Here is an 18,581-nt window from a genome sequence, read left to right on the forward strand (position 1 = left end):
GCTGAGGAGAGAAAAAACAAGTGGAGGGGAAAGCAGGGATCAAACTGATCCCCTCCACTTGCTAAGCCTTAGTGCTGCAGGATGGGGCTTAGCAAAAGGAGGGGGAAATGATCAAAGCAATCCCATGGCTGTGTAAGGGGCAAAGGGATCAAAACAATCATGCAGTCCCGGAATTGCTTTTATCCGTTTCCCCCTCCTTTTGCTAAGCCCCATGGGGCTTAGCACGAAGGGAGAAAGCAGGGATCAAAGTGACCCTGCAGTGCTTCAATCCCTTCCCCCTACACTTGCTAAGCCCCAGTTAGATTTCTTAATTTTGGGTTAGAAAAATGGGGGGGGGTGTCTTATACACGGAAAAATATGGTACCTTGAAAGGTGGTGAATGCTCCAGCACTGGAGGCATTCAAGAGAAATTTAGACAACAGCCTGGCAGCTATTGTTTGATTTGTATTCCTGTGTTAAGCAGGATGTTGGACTCAATGGCCTTATACACTCCTTCCAACATCATTATTCTGTGATTGTGTGATTCTATGATTATTTATGTTTTTCTTTCTTGGCACTGTGTCAACACACACCTGAATACTCCAGACTAGCAAACTGCTAAAACTTTGGCTTTTATAGAGGTGGTCACACTTGCTGATGGTCAGTTAGTTACTCAAGGGCATTTGTTTGGAAGCACGTGGCAGCTGCTTAGCCACTTAATTCCTCTAGAAGTAGTAAGGGTGTACTTAGTTTTTCACACATGACTTCTCCATTTTGGCTTTATTTTTTATTAAATAAAACATGACACCGTATAATATGTCATGTGTTCCTGTTCATCTGAGGTTGTATTTACCTAATTTTCAGACCTGCTAAGTACTAGATGATTTTTTTATTATGTCCTGATACATAAAACCATAGAATTCAGTGAGGGTGTACTTCCTTTTTCATATGATTGTACATTATTACATTTGTTTTGATATACCTTTGTTTAGCCTCTGAACCATCAAAATCTTTGTATCTTTGTTTTGACGCCTATGACTGCCTTTTTGCTAGATATAGGGCAGCCAGACTGTCATTCTTTCTAGTTCCTCAATTGTGAAAATAACCTAGAGTCTAACTGACCTGTACTATTATTCCTCATGAGTTTTGAATCTTTGTTCTAAAAGGTAGTAGTCCAAGTCTTCTAATGTTTCTCTTGACCTACAGTGGTACCTTGACTTAAGAACTTAATCTGTATTGGGACTTCGTTCTTAAATCGAAACGTTCTTAAGTCGAAGCATCATTTCCCAGAGGAATGAACTGAAAACCGATCAATGCATTCCGAGGGAAGAAAAAAGGCAAAAAGGCAGGGGGAAAGGGCTGGAAATTCAAATTTCCTGCCCTTTTCCCTTGCCTTTTTACCTCTGGAGGTCTCCAAGGGCTTTCCCCTACTGTGCTGATATTTAACAGATACTTAGGTTTTTGCTTAAAACTTGTATTTGTTATATAATACCAGTCAATGTTTTATAATTTTGACTGGGCCGGGTGTTTTTGAATCACCCTGATCTTCATTTATTTAGTTTATATGTCACCTTTCTCCCAAGTTAGGATTCAGAGCAACTCACTGGATAATTATTTTGAAAAAGCCAACATATCATAGCATGGATTGCAATTGCTAGCCCAAACTAAAATAGACCCATTGAATCAATGAGCTTTACATAGGTGTTCACTTATTCAATAGTTGATTTAGCAAATCTGCTTTAGATGAGATTACAATTGGATTTAGGCCCATAGGTTACTATAATGTTAAAAAGACATTTTAACTGATTGTCATACCTGTTGTGTTAAATGTTTCTTCACTTTTTTGCTCTCCTCCCTCAGCAAAATACGATGCTAACATAATTTAGACATTTTGATATTTTGTATTTTTCCATGTTTCTAAACAATCCTGGACAGCCCTTAACTGTGTCTTGCAGCCATATACTTGTACAGACAACACTGTTTTTCTTCAGAGTCTTCTCTGTTCTCTTATCTCCACTAGCCGTGCATTATATAATTGGATCTGTGCTGTATGAGTACATACTGGAAGCTGACAATTTCAAACTGAGTCCACTAGGACAGGGTTGCTTTCTAGTGTTCAGGCTCCATTAATTAAAAACTCCAGGGCCTCATAATGCTATGCTGTGCTGAAATGAGGAAATTTTTTAGAGCAGAAAGAGTGTCTGGTACACCTAGATGGTGGCTCTCCTGATTTAATTATGTACTTTGTAAAAATGGCTAGAATGTGTGGGGAAAGAGGGCCATGAAGAACTAGTCCACCCCTTCCCTTTTTCATTTTTGTGTTGCCATGGCAGCAGAATTAGAATGTGCTTGCTCTTTTATATGAGCAAAATATTCAGTGGTTTTAAGGTAGGCTTGGACCTTTCTGCCATGTGACTTGAACAACTAAAAAAAATTGACATGAAATTCCTCATTTTGTGCAAAGAAGGCAGAAGCCAAAACATCCTCCTTGAATATTGGTTTGTTAGTCACTTTTGTATGTGTATACATATATGTATACATATATGCATTTGAGGAGCAGATTTACAGGTGGGTTTGAGAGAGGTTAGTGCAGTACATGATTTGTGTACCTAAGGTATCTTGATCTCTAGATAGAGCTGGGCAAACACCCGAGAGCTATTGGCAGTCAGTTCAGACGGTACAGTATTCAATAGACAAAGGATCTGATTCAATATAAGTCAGCTTCATATGTTCCTAAACTTCCTAAAAACAGTCCATGCATTCTTTCCAGGAAGTATGCACACAAAAATTGAAATCATGTTAAATGCTGAGTCATTTCAATAATCATTTTATACAAAAGAAACATTTATTACTGTTCTGAAAATGACATTTGACTCAAGGACTTGCATCTTTGCTTTTATTCTTCTGACTATCTCAAACTGGAAGCCCTCAGGACAGAGGAGAGGAAAATGTAAAGAAATAAATATTTGTATTTATTGCTTTTCTTCTTAAAGACTGAACTTCTAATGCTTTCTTAAAACTACTTTGCTGCTAAACTTTGAAAGTAGATTCCTGTAATGATAGCTTGTCTTTTGATTTTCAGAGTGTGATAAATTCAGCAGATGATAATTTGGGTGAGTACTTCTACAGACAGATGTCTCTAAATATTTATTTTGGGAGAATGCTGCTACATAACAGGTCCAGTTCTTTTAGAAATAGTCCTAGTATGTCAACAGTTGTTTATCCGGTCTTTTTACTGAATAGATTCTTCTCTCTTTCTGTTCATCCATTTCCACCTACAGGATTTTTACCCATGAGCCATGAAAGTAAACTGATAGCAGTGAAAGGACCGGTCCCTTGCCAGCTGTCCTTAAAAAGAGAAAATGTAATGTTGCCAAACGCTTTCACTTCTTCAGCAACACACTTTAAGCCTATTATCCTACATCAAAATACAGATGTTAAAAAGTAAGTGTTTCATGTGAAATAGGGATAATGTCCCCGCATTTGATGTGAGGAAATTTAAACTTATTTAAAAGAAAAATTACATTGTGTTTAGAGAGTTACATCCTAATGAGTTTCTGTTGGCAACCCAGTTTATTGTGCACATTCCTCTTCAGATGTCTTTGAGCAACGTTCCTTAGCAAGGCATGAAGTAGATTTCCTATTTTCCCTGGTGTCATAGTAACAACCTAGAATTATTTTACTGGATCTGATCAGAAGTCTATTTAAATTCTTTCTCTCTCCACCCAAGAATAGAAGCCAATCAGAATTCTACCCATAGCATTTGGAACAGAGCACTGTATTAACTCCTCCTCCCAGGTGGCGGAGAAAAGAACATGTTGCCTCTGCTTTCCCTTAACCAGAACTTTTTGTATCATCTAAACCTAGCAAACTGTGGTTAGTGGCAAAAAAGCCAGCTTCAAGCTATGACTGGTTTGTTTAAACAAGCCTGTAGTTAATGTATTGACTACATGTACTACACATCAAGTTGTGGTTAATCAAAAGAAGCAAAAGCTTTTAATTGACTTGTCATGGCCATGAATAGAATAAAAGAGATAGGGGGAAATCATGGGAACCCTTACATTTTGCTATGCTATGATTTAACTTAATTGAGTTACATGGACTGCTTTCCCTGGATCTTAAAATAACCTTTGGAGGAACTTCTTTAGGGACCTTATGAGGTGAAGTGGGGCAAGTGGCAACTAGCAAGAAGGCTTTTTGCAGCTGTGGTGTACTTCTTATGGAGCATCCCTCCTCAGGTAAAGCCATGCAGCACTTAGATCTCTTCTGCACCAACAGATGACCCACTTATTTTTCCAGGGTTTTAAATCTTCCTGTCATCCAGCGGCTAGTAGATCTTTTGATATGTTTGGAGTCGTAAAATGTGTGGAAAGTTTTATCGCTACCATTAATCTGTTTGTCAATTTAAAAAGAAACAACAATCATGTGTGATTACAACCAATTTCTATGTTGCAAGTTATATTCAATTGACAGAAGCATTTAAGGTGAAATAATCCCATAAATACTGACTGTAAATTGTTGCTCATTGACAAGATGCTGAGTCCATTTCCGGAGGTGTGCCTGGTAGGGCACATGCCAGGAACATAGCCAGCACCTCCTTAATAGGCACCAATTTTCCACCAAGACTTCCACTATTTCTTTTATGAAAGCATTAGCATTAGGCTGTAGCATCCTGGCCAGTGCATTATACTAGAAAATATAATACAGGTAGTGTTTCCAGTTTTTCTTTTACAATTAAACTTTTGGTCTGACTCCAATGCAGGATTTTTCTGGAAGTGATGAAAGAGGATTCAAAGTAAATGTGTGGGTAGTTGTAGCTGAGATACTGTAACTCTTAAAGAGACTTTGGGAGTGATGTGTAGGAAGGAAATGGTATCTAAATTTTAAGCAACAGCTGCAGTTATAGCAAGTAGATGGAGAAATGAGCAGAGTCAAATTGGCAGAACTGTTCCGTGTCTATTTGAAAATAACGCACACTTGTGTAAGTTGTTCAAGTTGTAGTTTTGGTTTATTGAAGATCTCTGTTACAAAACATTTTTTTTGTTTTGTTTTTCAGAGACTCCTTTGCATCTGTGGTGGCACATGGGGAAACAACTGCAGAGAGAGCAGGACCTGTGGATGAAAAACATACAACATATTTAAATATTGATGCCAAAACCCAGCAAGATGGAGGCCCTGATTTGCTATCTGACTGTGTGGCATCTGGTATGCTGGAGCACAGTAAACGAAAAACAGAAATATTTCTTCAGCATCATCCAGAAGAGCAATATACAAACGCTAATTTACCCATGCCTAAATTACCACTGCTTTCTGAATCTTCTTGTGTCTCTCAAGAAGAGTGTAATGAACAAACACCTTCCTCAGACCTCTCAGACTGTACTGTGGGGTCGAGCATGACTTTCATAAATAATTTTCTCTTGAAGCAGGACCCAGAGACAAGAGTCTTAACTCTTGTACCAGTGCAGATAGCTGTATCTGAGCAAATACCAAATAAACCTCTTCATTCAAAAACAGCTTACAGTTGTTCTAGTCTGCATGTCCTCCTTTCAGATTCTGTACGGAACTATGATGCTGGAAAAGCTGTACAGCAAAATTCATCCGGGTGCAGTAAAAAAGATTTCAAACGTGGTAATATACCGAATGAATGTTGGGGCGTGAAAGCCAAGATTAATAGTTTATCTTCAACTGTGAATAAGAAAGAGACTCAGTCTGAAAGGAACAAGTTCCTTACATTTTGCGAAGAATCTGACACAGATTCCGAGAGCAGTGTCCCTTTATCAGATCTTACATCACATGCCTATGTGGGTCAAAATCCAACTTCTCCATTCATCCTAGAAACCTCTTATCACAGTAATCAGGTAAATGAAGATTTATTGAAGAAAGTGGTATGCCTTATCCAAGACGAGCTGGCATTTGGTAGCTGTCAGGAAAATACAGATAACACTCTGGATATAGGTATGCATTAATACTTTACTGTCTAATCAGTGCAAAAAATATAATGGGCCAGACACATTGCTAGGGTTTCTTGGGGCTTAAGGAGAATGGGTGGGTAGTTATTTTAAATTACCATTGACAGTAATTAAAATCCCCAAAGATTCTCTGTACCTTTGAAAGTTTTGTATAGAAAGAAAAAATCTATCTACTAGAGTTTATCCCATCACTGGAGCTCTATAGTGCATAAAAATACTTATATATACACTACTGTACTTGTTTTTTTAAGAAAACAAAAAACTTCACTCTATGTAGCTTTCATTTTATCTATTTATTTATTTATTTATATTTTTCTGGTGTGCTTCCTCCAAGGAGGTTGAGATAAGTTTGTGCAGTCACCCACTCATAAACATGCACATGAATTAGTTGTAGACTTTTTTTTAAAGAAACTGTTTGTTTGTTTGTTTGTTTGTTTGTTTATTTATTTATTTATTTATTTATTTATTTATTTATTCTTAAACCAGGTAAATACATTTTGAGTTTAAAGGATCTCAAGTATAACACTTTCTGTAATGTAATTTCTGAGAAATTTTGTGACGTTCACTGGGAGGAGGAACTGTTAGCAAACCTTTATGATGCAGTAAATGGTGGAACTCCTCCATCTGTAAGGTAAGTGATTCCCCTGTTAGACTTACTTAGATTTCATTTAATGTATTTTCTGGCTGCAAACAGTGATACCTTTTGGTGTCTGCTATTAACTAGAAGTAAGTAAGGTAGCATTACCACCTCCAGAGATGTTTTGTTGCTTCCTCCCTTGTAACTGCAAGAGCCAATAAAAGCCTTCCTTCCTTCCTTCCTTCCTTCCTTCCTTCCTTCCTTCCTTCCTTCCTTCCTTCCTTCCTTCCTTCCTTCCTTCCTTCCTTCCTTCCTTCCAAGCTGTTAATCTTTTTCATCATCCTTTTCTCTAAGGAACTCAGAATAATATAACTGACTTCTCACTTTATCTTTGCAATATTCCAGTGAGTTGCGTTATGTGGAAAGGAAATGATTGGTCCAAAGTTACCCAGTGAACTTCATGGCTAAATGGGATTTGAACCCAAATCTCTGCAATCCATACTTGGCTTGTTATATCACCTCCCCATTTTAAAAATGCACGAGATGGTGAAATTTGGGTTTGCAATTCCATGTTCTTCATCACTTTGTGTTACTTTTCTGCTGTTTGCTATCCCATGCGGTCTTTCAGTGTCCGCTGTTACATGTTTTATGTTGGTTGCTTCTTCTTCTTCTTCTTCTTCTTCTTCTTCTTCTTCTTCTTCTTCTTCTTCTTCTTCTTCATCATCATCATCACCATCATCATCACCATCATCATCATCATCATCATCATCATCATCATCATCATCATCATTATTATTATTATTATTATTATTATTATTATTATTATTATTATTATTTGGCAAGACAATCATTTCAATTACACTGCATATGCTTGGAAGGGCTATGAAAGAAGTAGTGAGACTGACATGAATCTTGGGTTGGAATTGTTAAGACTTTTATAGAAGAAGGGTAAGGATTCTTGTGAATAGTTCTGACAGATTGAACTTTATGCTCAGTGTAATCTGAATTTAGGTGACAAAACAACCTTGTTGATGGACAGGGTTTGATCAGTGACTGGATGGGAGACCAACAGGGGAATACTGGAGGAAGAGGTGGTGTTCATACTACCAACATCCCTTGGCCTGTTCTGCTGATATGTCAAAAAATCTCTTGTTTGTATTAGCCTCTTCTTTATGCTGCCTTCAAGTGATGCAGTATTACAGTGATCATCTACTCTTCATCCATTTAATTTTCTTTAAAATGTTTTTAAATGTGTGTTCGGTTTTGTTCTCTGGTGTGAATTCTGAGCAAGGCACTGGAATTCTGGTTTCAACTTGCATGCCAAGATTGCCTTCCCTTTTGATATCTCCCTCTAAAGCATGGAAGATTGGATCCCTGCATGTAATCATTAAAGTTAAAACAATGTAAATTACTTGTTTAGGAAAGGCATGTAACAAGAGGGGATTTAGGCATGTAAGAATTGAGCAGGAGCTTGAGCTGAATAGCACATCTGTATGGACATAAACACAGATGCACTGACATAAACATGAATACACCCATGAGAGGGTGTAAAGTGCTCCACAGTGGTGACTGCAAGTTGCTGTGCAATCAAAACACAGTCCCTTTTGTTCACGCTATGAGGTTTGCTCTCTGGAGGCTAGTTGTATGCAAATATATTAACTTTTAAAACTCCGTTAAGTGAATAATAAAGTTATTTGCCTTTTCAGCTTCAACATTAAGTGCAAGAAAGACTCAAACCATATGGTTGGCATTTAATGGAAGCTTATATCATGGATGCCTCTAGTGCGATTTCATGTTTCTGATGTCTCACTTAGTAAATATGTGGGTGTAATGCAGAAAAAGAAATCCGGTTACCTATTCCCTGACACAATATGTCTGAGGGGGGAAAATCTGTTAAAGAGGCAAATTTGTTTGCAAGCAAGAAGCCCCCAAAGTAATATACTTACTCTTTTATTAAATATTAGTGTAGTCAGTAGACGTAACTGAGAATTTGTCAGGGGGCTGATGGTTGAATAAAAGATGTGGAAGATATCTTAAGAATTACTTGTCAAAAATTGAGAAAAATCATAGAAACTCTAAGTTCCTGGTTCATTTTCTTTTGTGTTTTAGTGAGGGGCATGTTCAAACTTACTGTCTTGAGGGAACTTTCCCTTTTAGATGCCACAGTTCTTTTGGTGCTTTGCAGAAGACTTTGGGGAGCATATGCAAAGTTGGTTCATCTGAGGTATTAATTAATCTAAGCATGCTGACCCTAATTATTTTCCTCTATGAACAGGAAACCCAGAACAGCCATTCTCAACCTTTATTTGGCCACAGCCATAAACATAACATGAAAGAAATATAGGCCCAATCGGGATTATATACCATATTTTTCCATGTATAAGACTATACTTTTGTCTAAAATCTTTAGACTAAAAATTGAGGGTTGTTTTATACACAGAAGTAAGCTGAGGAGAGAACAAAAACAAGTGGAGGGGAAAGCAGGGATCAAAGCTATCCTGCAGCGCTTTGATCCCTTTCTCGCCACCCCTGCTAAGCCCCACTTAGATTTCTTAATTTTGGATTAGAAAAGTGGAGGGTTTTATACATGGGGGCATTTTATACACAGAATAAATATGGTAAGTCACATAACAAACTTTATAAGGTGGTGTGTGAAGAATTATTTCCAGTCTGTGGCCCCCTTCAAATGTGACGAGGGGGGCAGAGGACCATATTCCCCCCCTTGAGAATGGCTATCCCTAGAATATGCCTGTGTTGCTATGCTTTGCAGGAGAAGATTGGTAGTCGCAGGCAAGGGACACTTTTATGCCACTGCTGATCTTTACATTGAGTGACCCTGGATGAATAGCTAAGCAAACCCCAGAAGGCCATTTGAAAACCATTGCTCTTGGACAGATCTTACAATTCCTAGCACATATAATAGGAGATAAGAAAACCTGTGTCTGCAGAAAGTTTTATTGTTTTCCTGACTTATATAAGCCTTTCCTCTGATATAACAATTTGATCTGAACTATCTTTCTCTGTGCCATTCTCATAATTATTTGGCATTGTTGCAATCACTTCTTTGCCACATGACCACTTCTAGCCCATCTTTTTAGTCAGGCAGGCTAATTTTGGTTCTGAAGACTCCAACAACACTGTGTTTTTAATTGCATCTGCTGTTTTCCCCATCTTCTTTTTTTTAATATGTCCAAATTCTAAATCCTGATCTGCATGTAGTAGACATATGAATTCCAGAAGCTGTGATGGTATTGGCTAGAGGTTCTCTAAATGGGAGATGGAGGGACTGTTGCTAGGCAGTTGAAGAAGTGCTTCTGAACATGCCTGCTGGCAATCCCTCATATAATGGAAGTTTAATGCAACTGTTTTTCTATCTTTCTTAGAACCAAGGGGGTTTAGGAGAAGGAAGAAGGAGCAGCATTGTGAATAATCTATTCCCCAAGCTAGTGAGACTGTTGGAGTTTTGTAGAAAGAGAAAGCAATGGAGGGAAACAATAACAGTGGTTTCCCAACTTTGGGTCCCAAGATGTTCTTAGACTACAACTCCTAGAAATCCTGGCCAGCACAGCTAGTGGGGAAGACTTCTGGGAGTTTTGGTCCAACAACCTCTGGGGACCCAAGGTTGGGAACCACTGCAACATGAGGAAGAAGGAATGTAGAAGGACTATGTGGTACAAAGAATGGCTAGTTAAAACTATTGCCAAAACAAACAAACAACACCTGCAAAGCAGCTGGGATGTTAAGAGTAGACATGGTCTAGAGGGGCGGGGTAAAATTCAAACAAACAAACAAACAAACAAACAAACAAACACACAAACACATACATACATACATACATACATACATACATACATACATACATACATACATACATACATACATACATACATACATACATACATACATACATACATACATACATACATACATACATACATACATACATACATACATACATACATAAGAGCCTTTTGTATAATAGTCCTGCTCAGGTATTATAAACCTGGACTCACACTCTAGATTTGTTGGTTGGAATGGACACATGGAGTCCATCCAGCTAAAACTATTGGGGTAATGGAAAGTACCATTCCATTGACTATACTGCTGAGTTTAATACTGTATTCATAAAACCTGAGACCTGTTCCATACCTTTCAACATAGCTTGGCAGTGTATGAAATACTTCTATAAGAAATGTTGACATCATCTTTTACTTAGATGGTTTCAACTACAACTTTAGATCATTGTGCTGTAATAGGTAAGGAATATTTCAGTGTAGAAACAAATGAAAGTTGAACAATCGAGAAGGAAGACAAATATATTGACACATTGATGGATGTAGGCAAACTGTGTTTTTTTTAAAAACAGTCTTACTGTGCAACTTCATAGGAAATACATGATGTCACTGAGTCAGCCATAAACCCAGAAGGCTTTATAATTCGTAGCTTAATAATGCTGTGTTTAATATTTCAGCTGAGTCTTGCTAACCACAGTATGAAAGTTATTGCAAGAAAATCACATTCCTCTTCATTTCTGTCAAAGCCTGTCCCATGTGTTTTACATGTATGTAAAAGCTTTTCCTTTTGACTCTTATCAATGAGTCAATTAATATGTACCATGCAAAAGCACACAATATTTTAGTATGCTTTCTTTAATTCTTATGTCTGAGCCTTTCATTCAAAAATTTTTCATTTTAAAATAACTAACCAGCTGTTTTCCCCCACCTCATTTTCAGAATGGATGAAACAAAATCTTCTAACGAAGTACTTCAAAGCCCAAACAAATGTAATGACCTTCAGAATGCCACTGAGGAAGCAAATGGTAAGAAAAGGTTAATGAGTGTATTTTATTCTTGATAAGGAACCAGAGGGCTTTAGCTTGATATCAACTTAGTAATCACCCCTGCTCAACTGCCCTTATAGGAAGTGAAGAATAGGGGTTAGAAGCAGTAGGAAGGACCACTCAAGTAGGTCAGCTCAAAGGAGTTGTGACATATATGAAGAAGTAGCACTGAACCTCCTACTAGTACAGGGGTGGACAATCTCAGCAGGATTGTAGAGGCAGCATCTTTTCAGATTTCCTTGCAGCCTGAGTACCTCATTTTTGAGGAGGAGTGACACAAGGAAAAATGCTATATTCCATTGCTTGTTGTAGGTTTTTTTGTCTGGCCATGTTCTTGAGGTTTTTCTTCCTAACGTTTCACCAGTCTCTGTGGCTGGCATCTTCAGAGGACAGGAGTCAACTCTGTCCATGATCTGGTGCAGTTTTGTGGGATAGCTGAGCATTTATAGCTGTGGGATCAGTTTTTGTCCTTTTCAGGAGATTGGGTGATTATGGTGATCAGCATGTCTTTTGTTGTGGGTGTATTGTTGCGATAATGGGGAGAGATGACCTGTCACTGTGATTGATGGGTGTCGTTAGCTGGTCTTTTGTGTACAATGATCACTGGTCCTTGTGGCTGGGTAGAGTTTGTTGACCTTTTGCAGGCTGTGTTTTTCAGTGCTGGGAGCCAGGCTTTGTTGAGCTTTAGACTTTCTTCTTTTTTGTTGAAGCTCTGCTGGTGTTTGTGGATTTCAATGGCTTCCCTGTGCAGTCTAACATAATGATTGCTGGTGTTGTGCAGTACTTCTGTGTTTTGAAATATAATTTCATGTCCAGCTTGTTTCATGGGATGTTTAGATACTGCCGATTTTTCTAATTGTTTTAGTCTGCAGTGTCTCTCATGTTCTTTGATTCTGGTGTGGATGTCGCATTTTGTGGTTCCAATATATGTATCTGGTTTACTCCTGCAGTGGTGAGGGGGTCTCTTTTTTTCTAAACTATCTCAATATCCACCCAAATATACAATTTACCATGGAAAAAGAAATAGAGGGCCAGCTCCCTTTCTTAGATGTCATGGTCATAATCAAACCTTACCTCCTATTGGGACACAAGGTCTACAGAAACCCCCCCACACACACACACCGGTACCTACACAAAAACTCCAGCTACCACCCACAGCAAAAAAGAGACATAATCAAAACACTGGTAGACTGTGCAAATCAGAACTGTGAAGCTCAGTTTCTCAGCACCAAACTCAACCATCTGAATTGGGCCCTACAGGCAAATGGCTACTCCAAAAATGAAATCACAAGAGCCATCAAACCAAGGAAGAAACACTGAACTAAAGAGGAAAAAATAAATAAAGTATTTCTGCCATATATCCAAGGGGTCACAGATCGCATGGGAAAGCTTTTGAAAAAACACAACCTACAAACAGTATTCAGGCCCACCACAAAAATACAACAAATGTTATGGTCAACAAAGGACAAAAGGGACCCCCTCCTGTGGCCAGGATCCCGGCTGTGAAAGCCTTCAAGAATACACTAAATTCCATACTTAAATTTTTAATTATTTTTTATTGGTAATGATTATCACAGTGGGTTTTATTAACAGAAGAATAGGTTTAACTAAAAGGAAGGGTGAAAGGAAGGAGATCCCTTGTACTCTTGCCTGTCATAAGAATACAGTGTAATTCAATGTGTTATCCTCTATCTCCTCTTACAGATGTTCAAATAAATACTGTTAACACTGATGGTGTGGATACAGATGACATCTCAAAAGATAATAATGAAAAGGAAATCAGATTGCAGAATGTAATAGATGGGAGAAAAACGGAGGGAGAAGATTTGAGGACCAGCACGCATTGTATCACTCCAGATTTCCAAGAAGAGGGTCAGAAAGTTGTGGAAAAGATGGAGGAGAATATTGATAATAGATCTCCCTCCTTATCAGAATTAAGTGGATTGTGTCCTGGTTGGACCAGTGCATTCTATGGTTCAGAATGTTTTAGCCTGGAGGTTCACAACTACATTAGAAAACTTGGAAAGCGAAAAGCCAATGGTACTCAAAACATTGATGCTAAAAAAGTGGTAAGTATTCTGAATTGTCAAGATGGAAAAGAAATGCATGTGTATTTTTTTTTTTTTGCAAAGGGCTATAATAGGGAGTACAATAAACAAGATATTGTTCAGTTTTTCTAAAGAAGCAGCTAAAGGATCCCTAACAAGTAATAATAATGTGCTGTCAAGTTGATTCTGACTTATGGTGACCCTTTTCAGGATGTTCTAGGTGGAGAACCCAGAAACGGTTTACCATTCCCTTCTTCTGGGTCATCTTGAGAGTGTGCAGTTTCTCCAAGGCAGTACAGGCTGATTCAGGAATTGAACTCCCAGTCTATCCAGCCACCTAACTGTGTCAACCCTGTTTAAAAATGTCCAACAAAGGAGAATCCATCACCTTTCAAGTCAGAATACCAAGCTTTTTGTTCGTTTGTTTGTTTTGCTATTGTGTCACACTGTTTAGCGGGTGATCTTCTAAGACAATTAGATCCTTTTCATATCTTCTGCTGATGTTGCACCTATTTTATATTTGTGTGCCTTATTTTTCCTGCCTAAATGTGGAACATTATATTTCTATAGTTGAAAATCATTTAGTCTGTTCTATCCCAGGTCTCCAATCTGTTAAAAGTAGTCCTAAATTGTGATTCTGTCTTCTGAAGTATTAGATACCTGTTCAGTTTGGGGCTGGTCTGCAAATTTCATGAGCATTTCCTCCATTCCTTGAATTAGATTGTTTATAAAGATGTTGAACAACACTGGGCTGCAGACCAAATCTTGTGGCACCCCACCTGTCGCTTCTCTCGCGGATGGCGGTTAGCCATTGGTGAGCACTGTTTCTCAATCTTGGTTTCCCGCATGTTCTTGAATGAAAACTCCCAAAAGCTTTCACCACTAGCTATGCTGGCCAGGATTTCTGGGAGTTGTAATCTAAGAACATCTGGATGCCCAAAGTTGGGAAGCACAGGTATAGAACTATCTACAAACCCACCTAATAGTAGCACCATCTAGCCCAGCCATTCTCAATGGAGGGGGGGCATATGGCTCTCTTGGAGCCCTAGCACATTTGAAGAGGGCTACAGACTAGAAGCATTCTACATTTCTTTTATACTGTGTTTATGGCTGTGGCTAAAAAACAAACAGACAAACAAACTTGGGAATGGCTTACATAGCCAACATTTTACCATCTTGTGAACATACGAGGCATCTGTTGAAAACCTTGCTGAAATATAGGTGAAGAACATCTGCAATATTTCCCTGAGTTACCAAAAATGTAACTCTGCCAAAAAAGGAGGCAGAAAATTAGTTTGGCATGCCTGTTTACAAGGAACCATACTGGCTCTTAATTACCCACCTCTATTCTTCTGGAAGCTAACCTGTTCTCCAGGAATTCTCAAAGGTTATAGACAGAGGTTCTGTGATTACACCTGCAACCTTTTATGGTGCCTTTTGGATGTCATTCACCTGGTCCAGGAGACTGGAACACATTGAAAACAGCTAGATACAATATTCCTGTACCACCTCTTTAGCTGCCCTGTCTGCCTTTATTTTACCTGCATCAGATTCAGCACGGTTGTTCTTTTACGAGAAGAGAGAAGCAACTGAGGTTTTCAGCAGTGTTGCCTTCACTGTGTCACCTACTAGTATTTCTCCATCCATTTCACACAGTACATCCTTACCGCTTCCTTGTGCTTCCTTTTGCTTTCAAGCATAGCTGAAAATCCCCTTCTTGTTTTTAACCTCTCTTTCAAGTCTCAGCTCATTTGGCCCTTTAGCCTTCCTAACCTCTTCTTTCTGCAAATATTCGCTACTCATTTGTATTATTTCTTGGTGATCTGCCTCTCCTTCCATTCCCTATATATGCCCTTCTTAAAGCTTAGCTAATGTGAAAGCTCATTATAGAGCCACATCAGCTTTCTTAGATGCCTCCTGCTTTTCTTTCTTTTTTGTGATTTTTTTCCTGCAGTATTTCATCCCTAAGAATCCCTTATCCATCATGGACTCCCTTCTCTTTGAGTATATCTGAGCATGAGGTTTGATTTAGTGAGATATACAAAAAGCTGATGATGCTATCAGTAGGGGGGAGATTTTCAGAAAAATCACCCTCTGCTGATGTCATCCACCTTCTGCAGATGCAGTTGTGCAAACAGTGTTTCAGCCAGTGAGACTTAATCATTTCTACTGTTAAGCTCACAGACATCTATCACACTCTAGATACAGAAATCTTTGCCTGCAAAGGTCAAATATTTAACAGAGAGACATCATCTGGGGAACATGTCTTGAACTGAAAATCATTAGCTTTGATTTTGAGTATGTACACGCAAAGCCTGTTCTTAAGAAGAACTGTATTAGTTCACTTAGGGGTTGGTGTCCTTATCAAAGAAACCTAAAGATGTTAGCCTTCAGACATCTCTTGCTTTAGGGAGAGCTTAGCTAGTCAGGCAAAGGAAAATAGCCGTTCCTTTACCAGATCAAAAGCTTCTGCTGAGTTAAACGTAAAGATTTTTCTAACCCAAAGGAGACCTGGCTTAGCCTTGAGTTATATTCATGAATTTCCATTTTTATTTGTATTTTTTTTTCACAAAAGGTTTTTCCGCTAACAAATTCACGTACAATGTATAATGCCATACTTCAAATGGCAAAGCTATTTATGGTTAGTCTAATCGTCATTAAGCTAATCTTGGGAAAACCTATGAATCATTGTGCTTCAGACACTTGAATACTTCTTCTGTAAAGAATAATGGAAGCACATTATGTTATATAACCAAGTCACCTGTTCATACAGGTCTATCTTGCAGGATTTGGCAACTTGCGCTGTAGAACAGATTTCACGAACTGCAGTGAAGCTATTTAATATTTATTGAGAGCAGGATTTTAACCTTTGCTACTTTTATGAGGTTTTCACTGCTTGGTTCTTTATTTTGCAGAGGTGAGAGGAACAGATAACCCATCTCTCAAGTCTATGAGAACTAAGCTATACAATACATTAGATATAATGTGTTGAGGGCCTCTGAGGCCTTCTCTTTCACTTCCAAACAACTGCATAATCACCTGCTTTAAGCTTTCCCTGTCCCCAGCTTATTTTTCCCCCTAATCTTCCCTCCTGTAAAAAGCCATCCTTAGTACTCCTTGAGGGTTCTTCTCTTTTTTAAGCCCCTGTATGACAGGAGAGGAAAGAAGGAAAAATAAACTGCTGACAGGCAAGGTAGGGGGAGAAAAGTTTAAAACACATTTACCTATGTTTTGGTAGCCCAAATCCAGTTCTCATGTATTTATGTAGAAGTGGGGCTCAGCTGCATGGTGTATATTTAACATACTGCATAGAGCAGCTGAATAGTAGCTATTTTTAACTGAGAAGCTACAGGCAGAAAGTGCTTAGGAAAGCAAGGAGCAAAAATTGTTCATACAGTATAAAAAGCCACCATCAGTGTCTCATGACAGAAAGGTGATCTGTAGATAATTCAAAGCAAAATGTTATGTGTTCAATGTATGGTCAGGGTTGCAGGGAAGGTATTTGACTAGCCCTTATTGTCCTCAAATATCTTTCTATGCATTTTTGCATAGATAAATATTGATATTATATTCTGATTGAAGTTGGCTTCAGTTGATATCTATGATTCAGTTTAAAGCAACCTGGTGTTATGGTGAAGTGTTTTGTTGAATAATGTAAGTATAATGTTAACTAAAATATTTTTAAGACATTTAAGTAAATTTGGAGCTGATCTAGCTCTCTGGATTGGAGCACCTGGTTATAGAGCCCAGGCCATGAACTCAAATATCCACTATACCTCTCAGGGGATTCACCAATTGAGATCTCTAGAGTATTTATGGTTGGTGAAGTTACATACCCTGCCATCTTCATGGTCCTGGGCAAGCTGCACAGTCCTGTGATGCCACCAGAAGGAGGAACTGGTCAATTGCTTCTACATATACAGTAGGACCCCCTTATCCACAGGTTCAATATACACTGATTCACTTATCCAGTCTGAAAATATTAAAAACATTAAAAGAAAAAAACAGGAAAAAAACTATTTTCATATGTATTACCAGAACAAGCCACTAGAGGGAGACCATGCTATGAATACTTTTTAGTGAAGAATACCTAGCATGGTCTGTGGTGCCCTCTAAGGGCTGCTTCTGGTAATGCATGTGAAAGTATTTTTTTTCCTAGGTTTTTTCTTCTTTTACAATGCTATAGAGAGAGAGAGTGTGTTCACTATTATCCACAGTTTTCCATATTTATGAGGGGCTTGGAACCAATCCCTGGCAGATGTGGGGATCCTGTTGTATTGAAAAAACCCTGAGTAAGTCACTGTAAGTTGTTTTGTTTGTTTGATGGGCAAGTACTTAAACCAGAGGCTGAAATCTTGTCATGCAGCTCCACATGTGCAACATGAAGCTGTTAGGAGTGTTAGGAGAATTGAGGGAGGGCACTTCTGCATGTGTTCCATGCAACAGGCAAGCAGACCTTTACCACTAGAAAGGTACAAATAAGCTTCTTCCACTGCTGGATTGCTCTTCCTGTCTCATCTCTTTCCCCAGTCTATTGTTTGATCAGTGCTTTTGAAAAGCTAATTAGAAACAGGAGTAGGTAGCAGAGAATAATGCAGCATTTTTACAACTGGAAATGTATTTCCTCCCTCATCACCTTGCCAAGAAGGAGGTTTTCAAGGTGCTGAGCCAGCTTCCCCTCTCAGTCACCCACCATTTTCCCCCAGCACAGACAGACACAAGGCTGGGTGGATGCTCACATATACACATACTCATCCACACCTGACAACATGTTCCTTCCCTTTCTGCTTTTCCCTGACTCAGCCACCAAATCCTCTGAGTATCAGCTTTGAGGGAGCCAGCTACCTCTCTTGCTCTCTCATTCTGCTTTGCTTGCCTTCCTCCCTCCAGTCTAGCCTAACACCCAACACACGTTAGCTGGCATTACTTTACATTATATGGAAATGACAATCACTGTATCCATATTTGAGGTACTAAGGGAGAGATGAATTTCTGATATGTTTGAATTCGCAAATGACTACTTAAAAGAATGACAGCTATTTATTTATTTATTTATTTTAAAATAAACAGCTACAGGTAAGCAACCTGTCCATTTGTAGGGAATACAGCTGTTCTCAATCAGATCAACTGCTGTGTAATTGGACTGAGACGGTAATGTCTGAAAAAGG

The 18,581-nt window shown here is 38.6% G+C and overlaps 1 protein-coding gene across 4 annotated transcripts in view; it reads left to right on the plus strand.

Annotated features, from left to right (window-relative positions):
* The window catches only part of KNDC1 (kinase non-catalytic C-lobe domain containing 1), a 94,546-nt gene that overhangs the window by 53,450 nt on the left and 22,515 nt on the right, over positions 1-18,581 (plus strand). For all 4 annotated transcript variants that reach the window (XM_020795011.3, XM_078391270.1, XM_078391269.1 and 1 more), the window contains 6 exons: positions 3,062-3,092; positions 3,261-3,423; positions 5,036-5,934; positions 6,435-6,579; positions 11,259-11,344; positions 13,070-13,434. In XM_020795011.3, the coding sequence (XP_020650670.3) occupies positions 3,062-3,092; positions 3,261-3,423; positions 5,036-5,934; positions 6,435-6,579; positions 11,259-11,344; positions 13,070-13,434 (1,689 nt within the window). The remainder of the gene's footprint in view (positions 1-3,061; positions 3,093-3,260; positions 3,424-5,035; positions 5,935-6,434; positions 6,580-11,258; positions 11,345-13,069; positions 13,435-18,581) is intronic.

This window comes from Pogona vitticeps, chromosome 3 (genome assembly GCF_051106095.1).
Source record: "Pogona vitticeps strain Pit_001003342236 chromosome 3, PviZW2.1, whole genome shotgun sequence".
Taxonomy (NCBI): domain Eukaryota; kingdom Metazoa; phylum Chordata; class Lepidosauria; order Squamata; family Agamidae; genus Pogona; species Pogona vitticeps.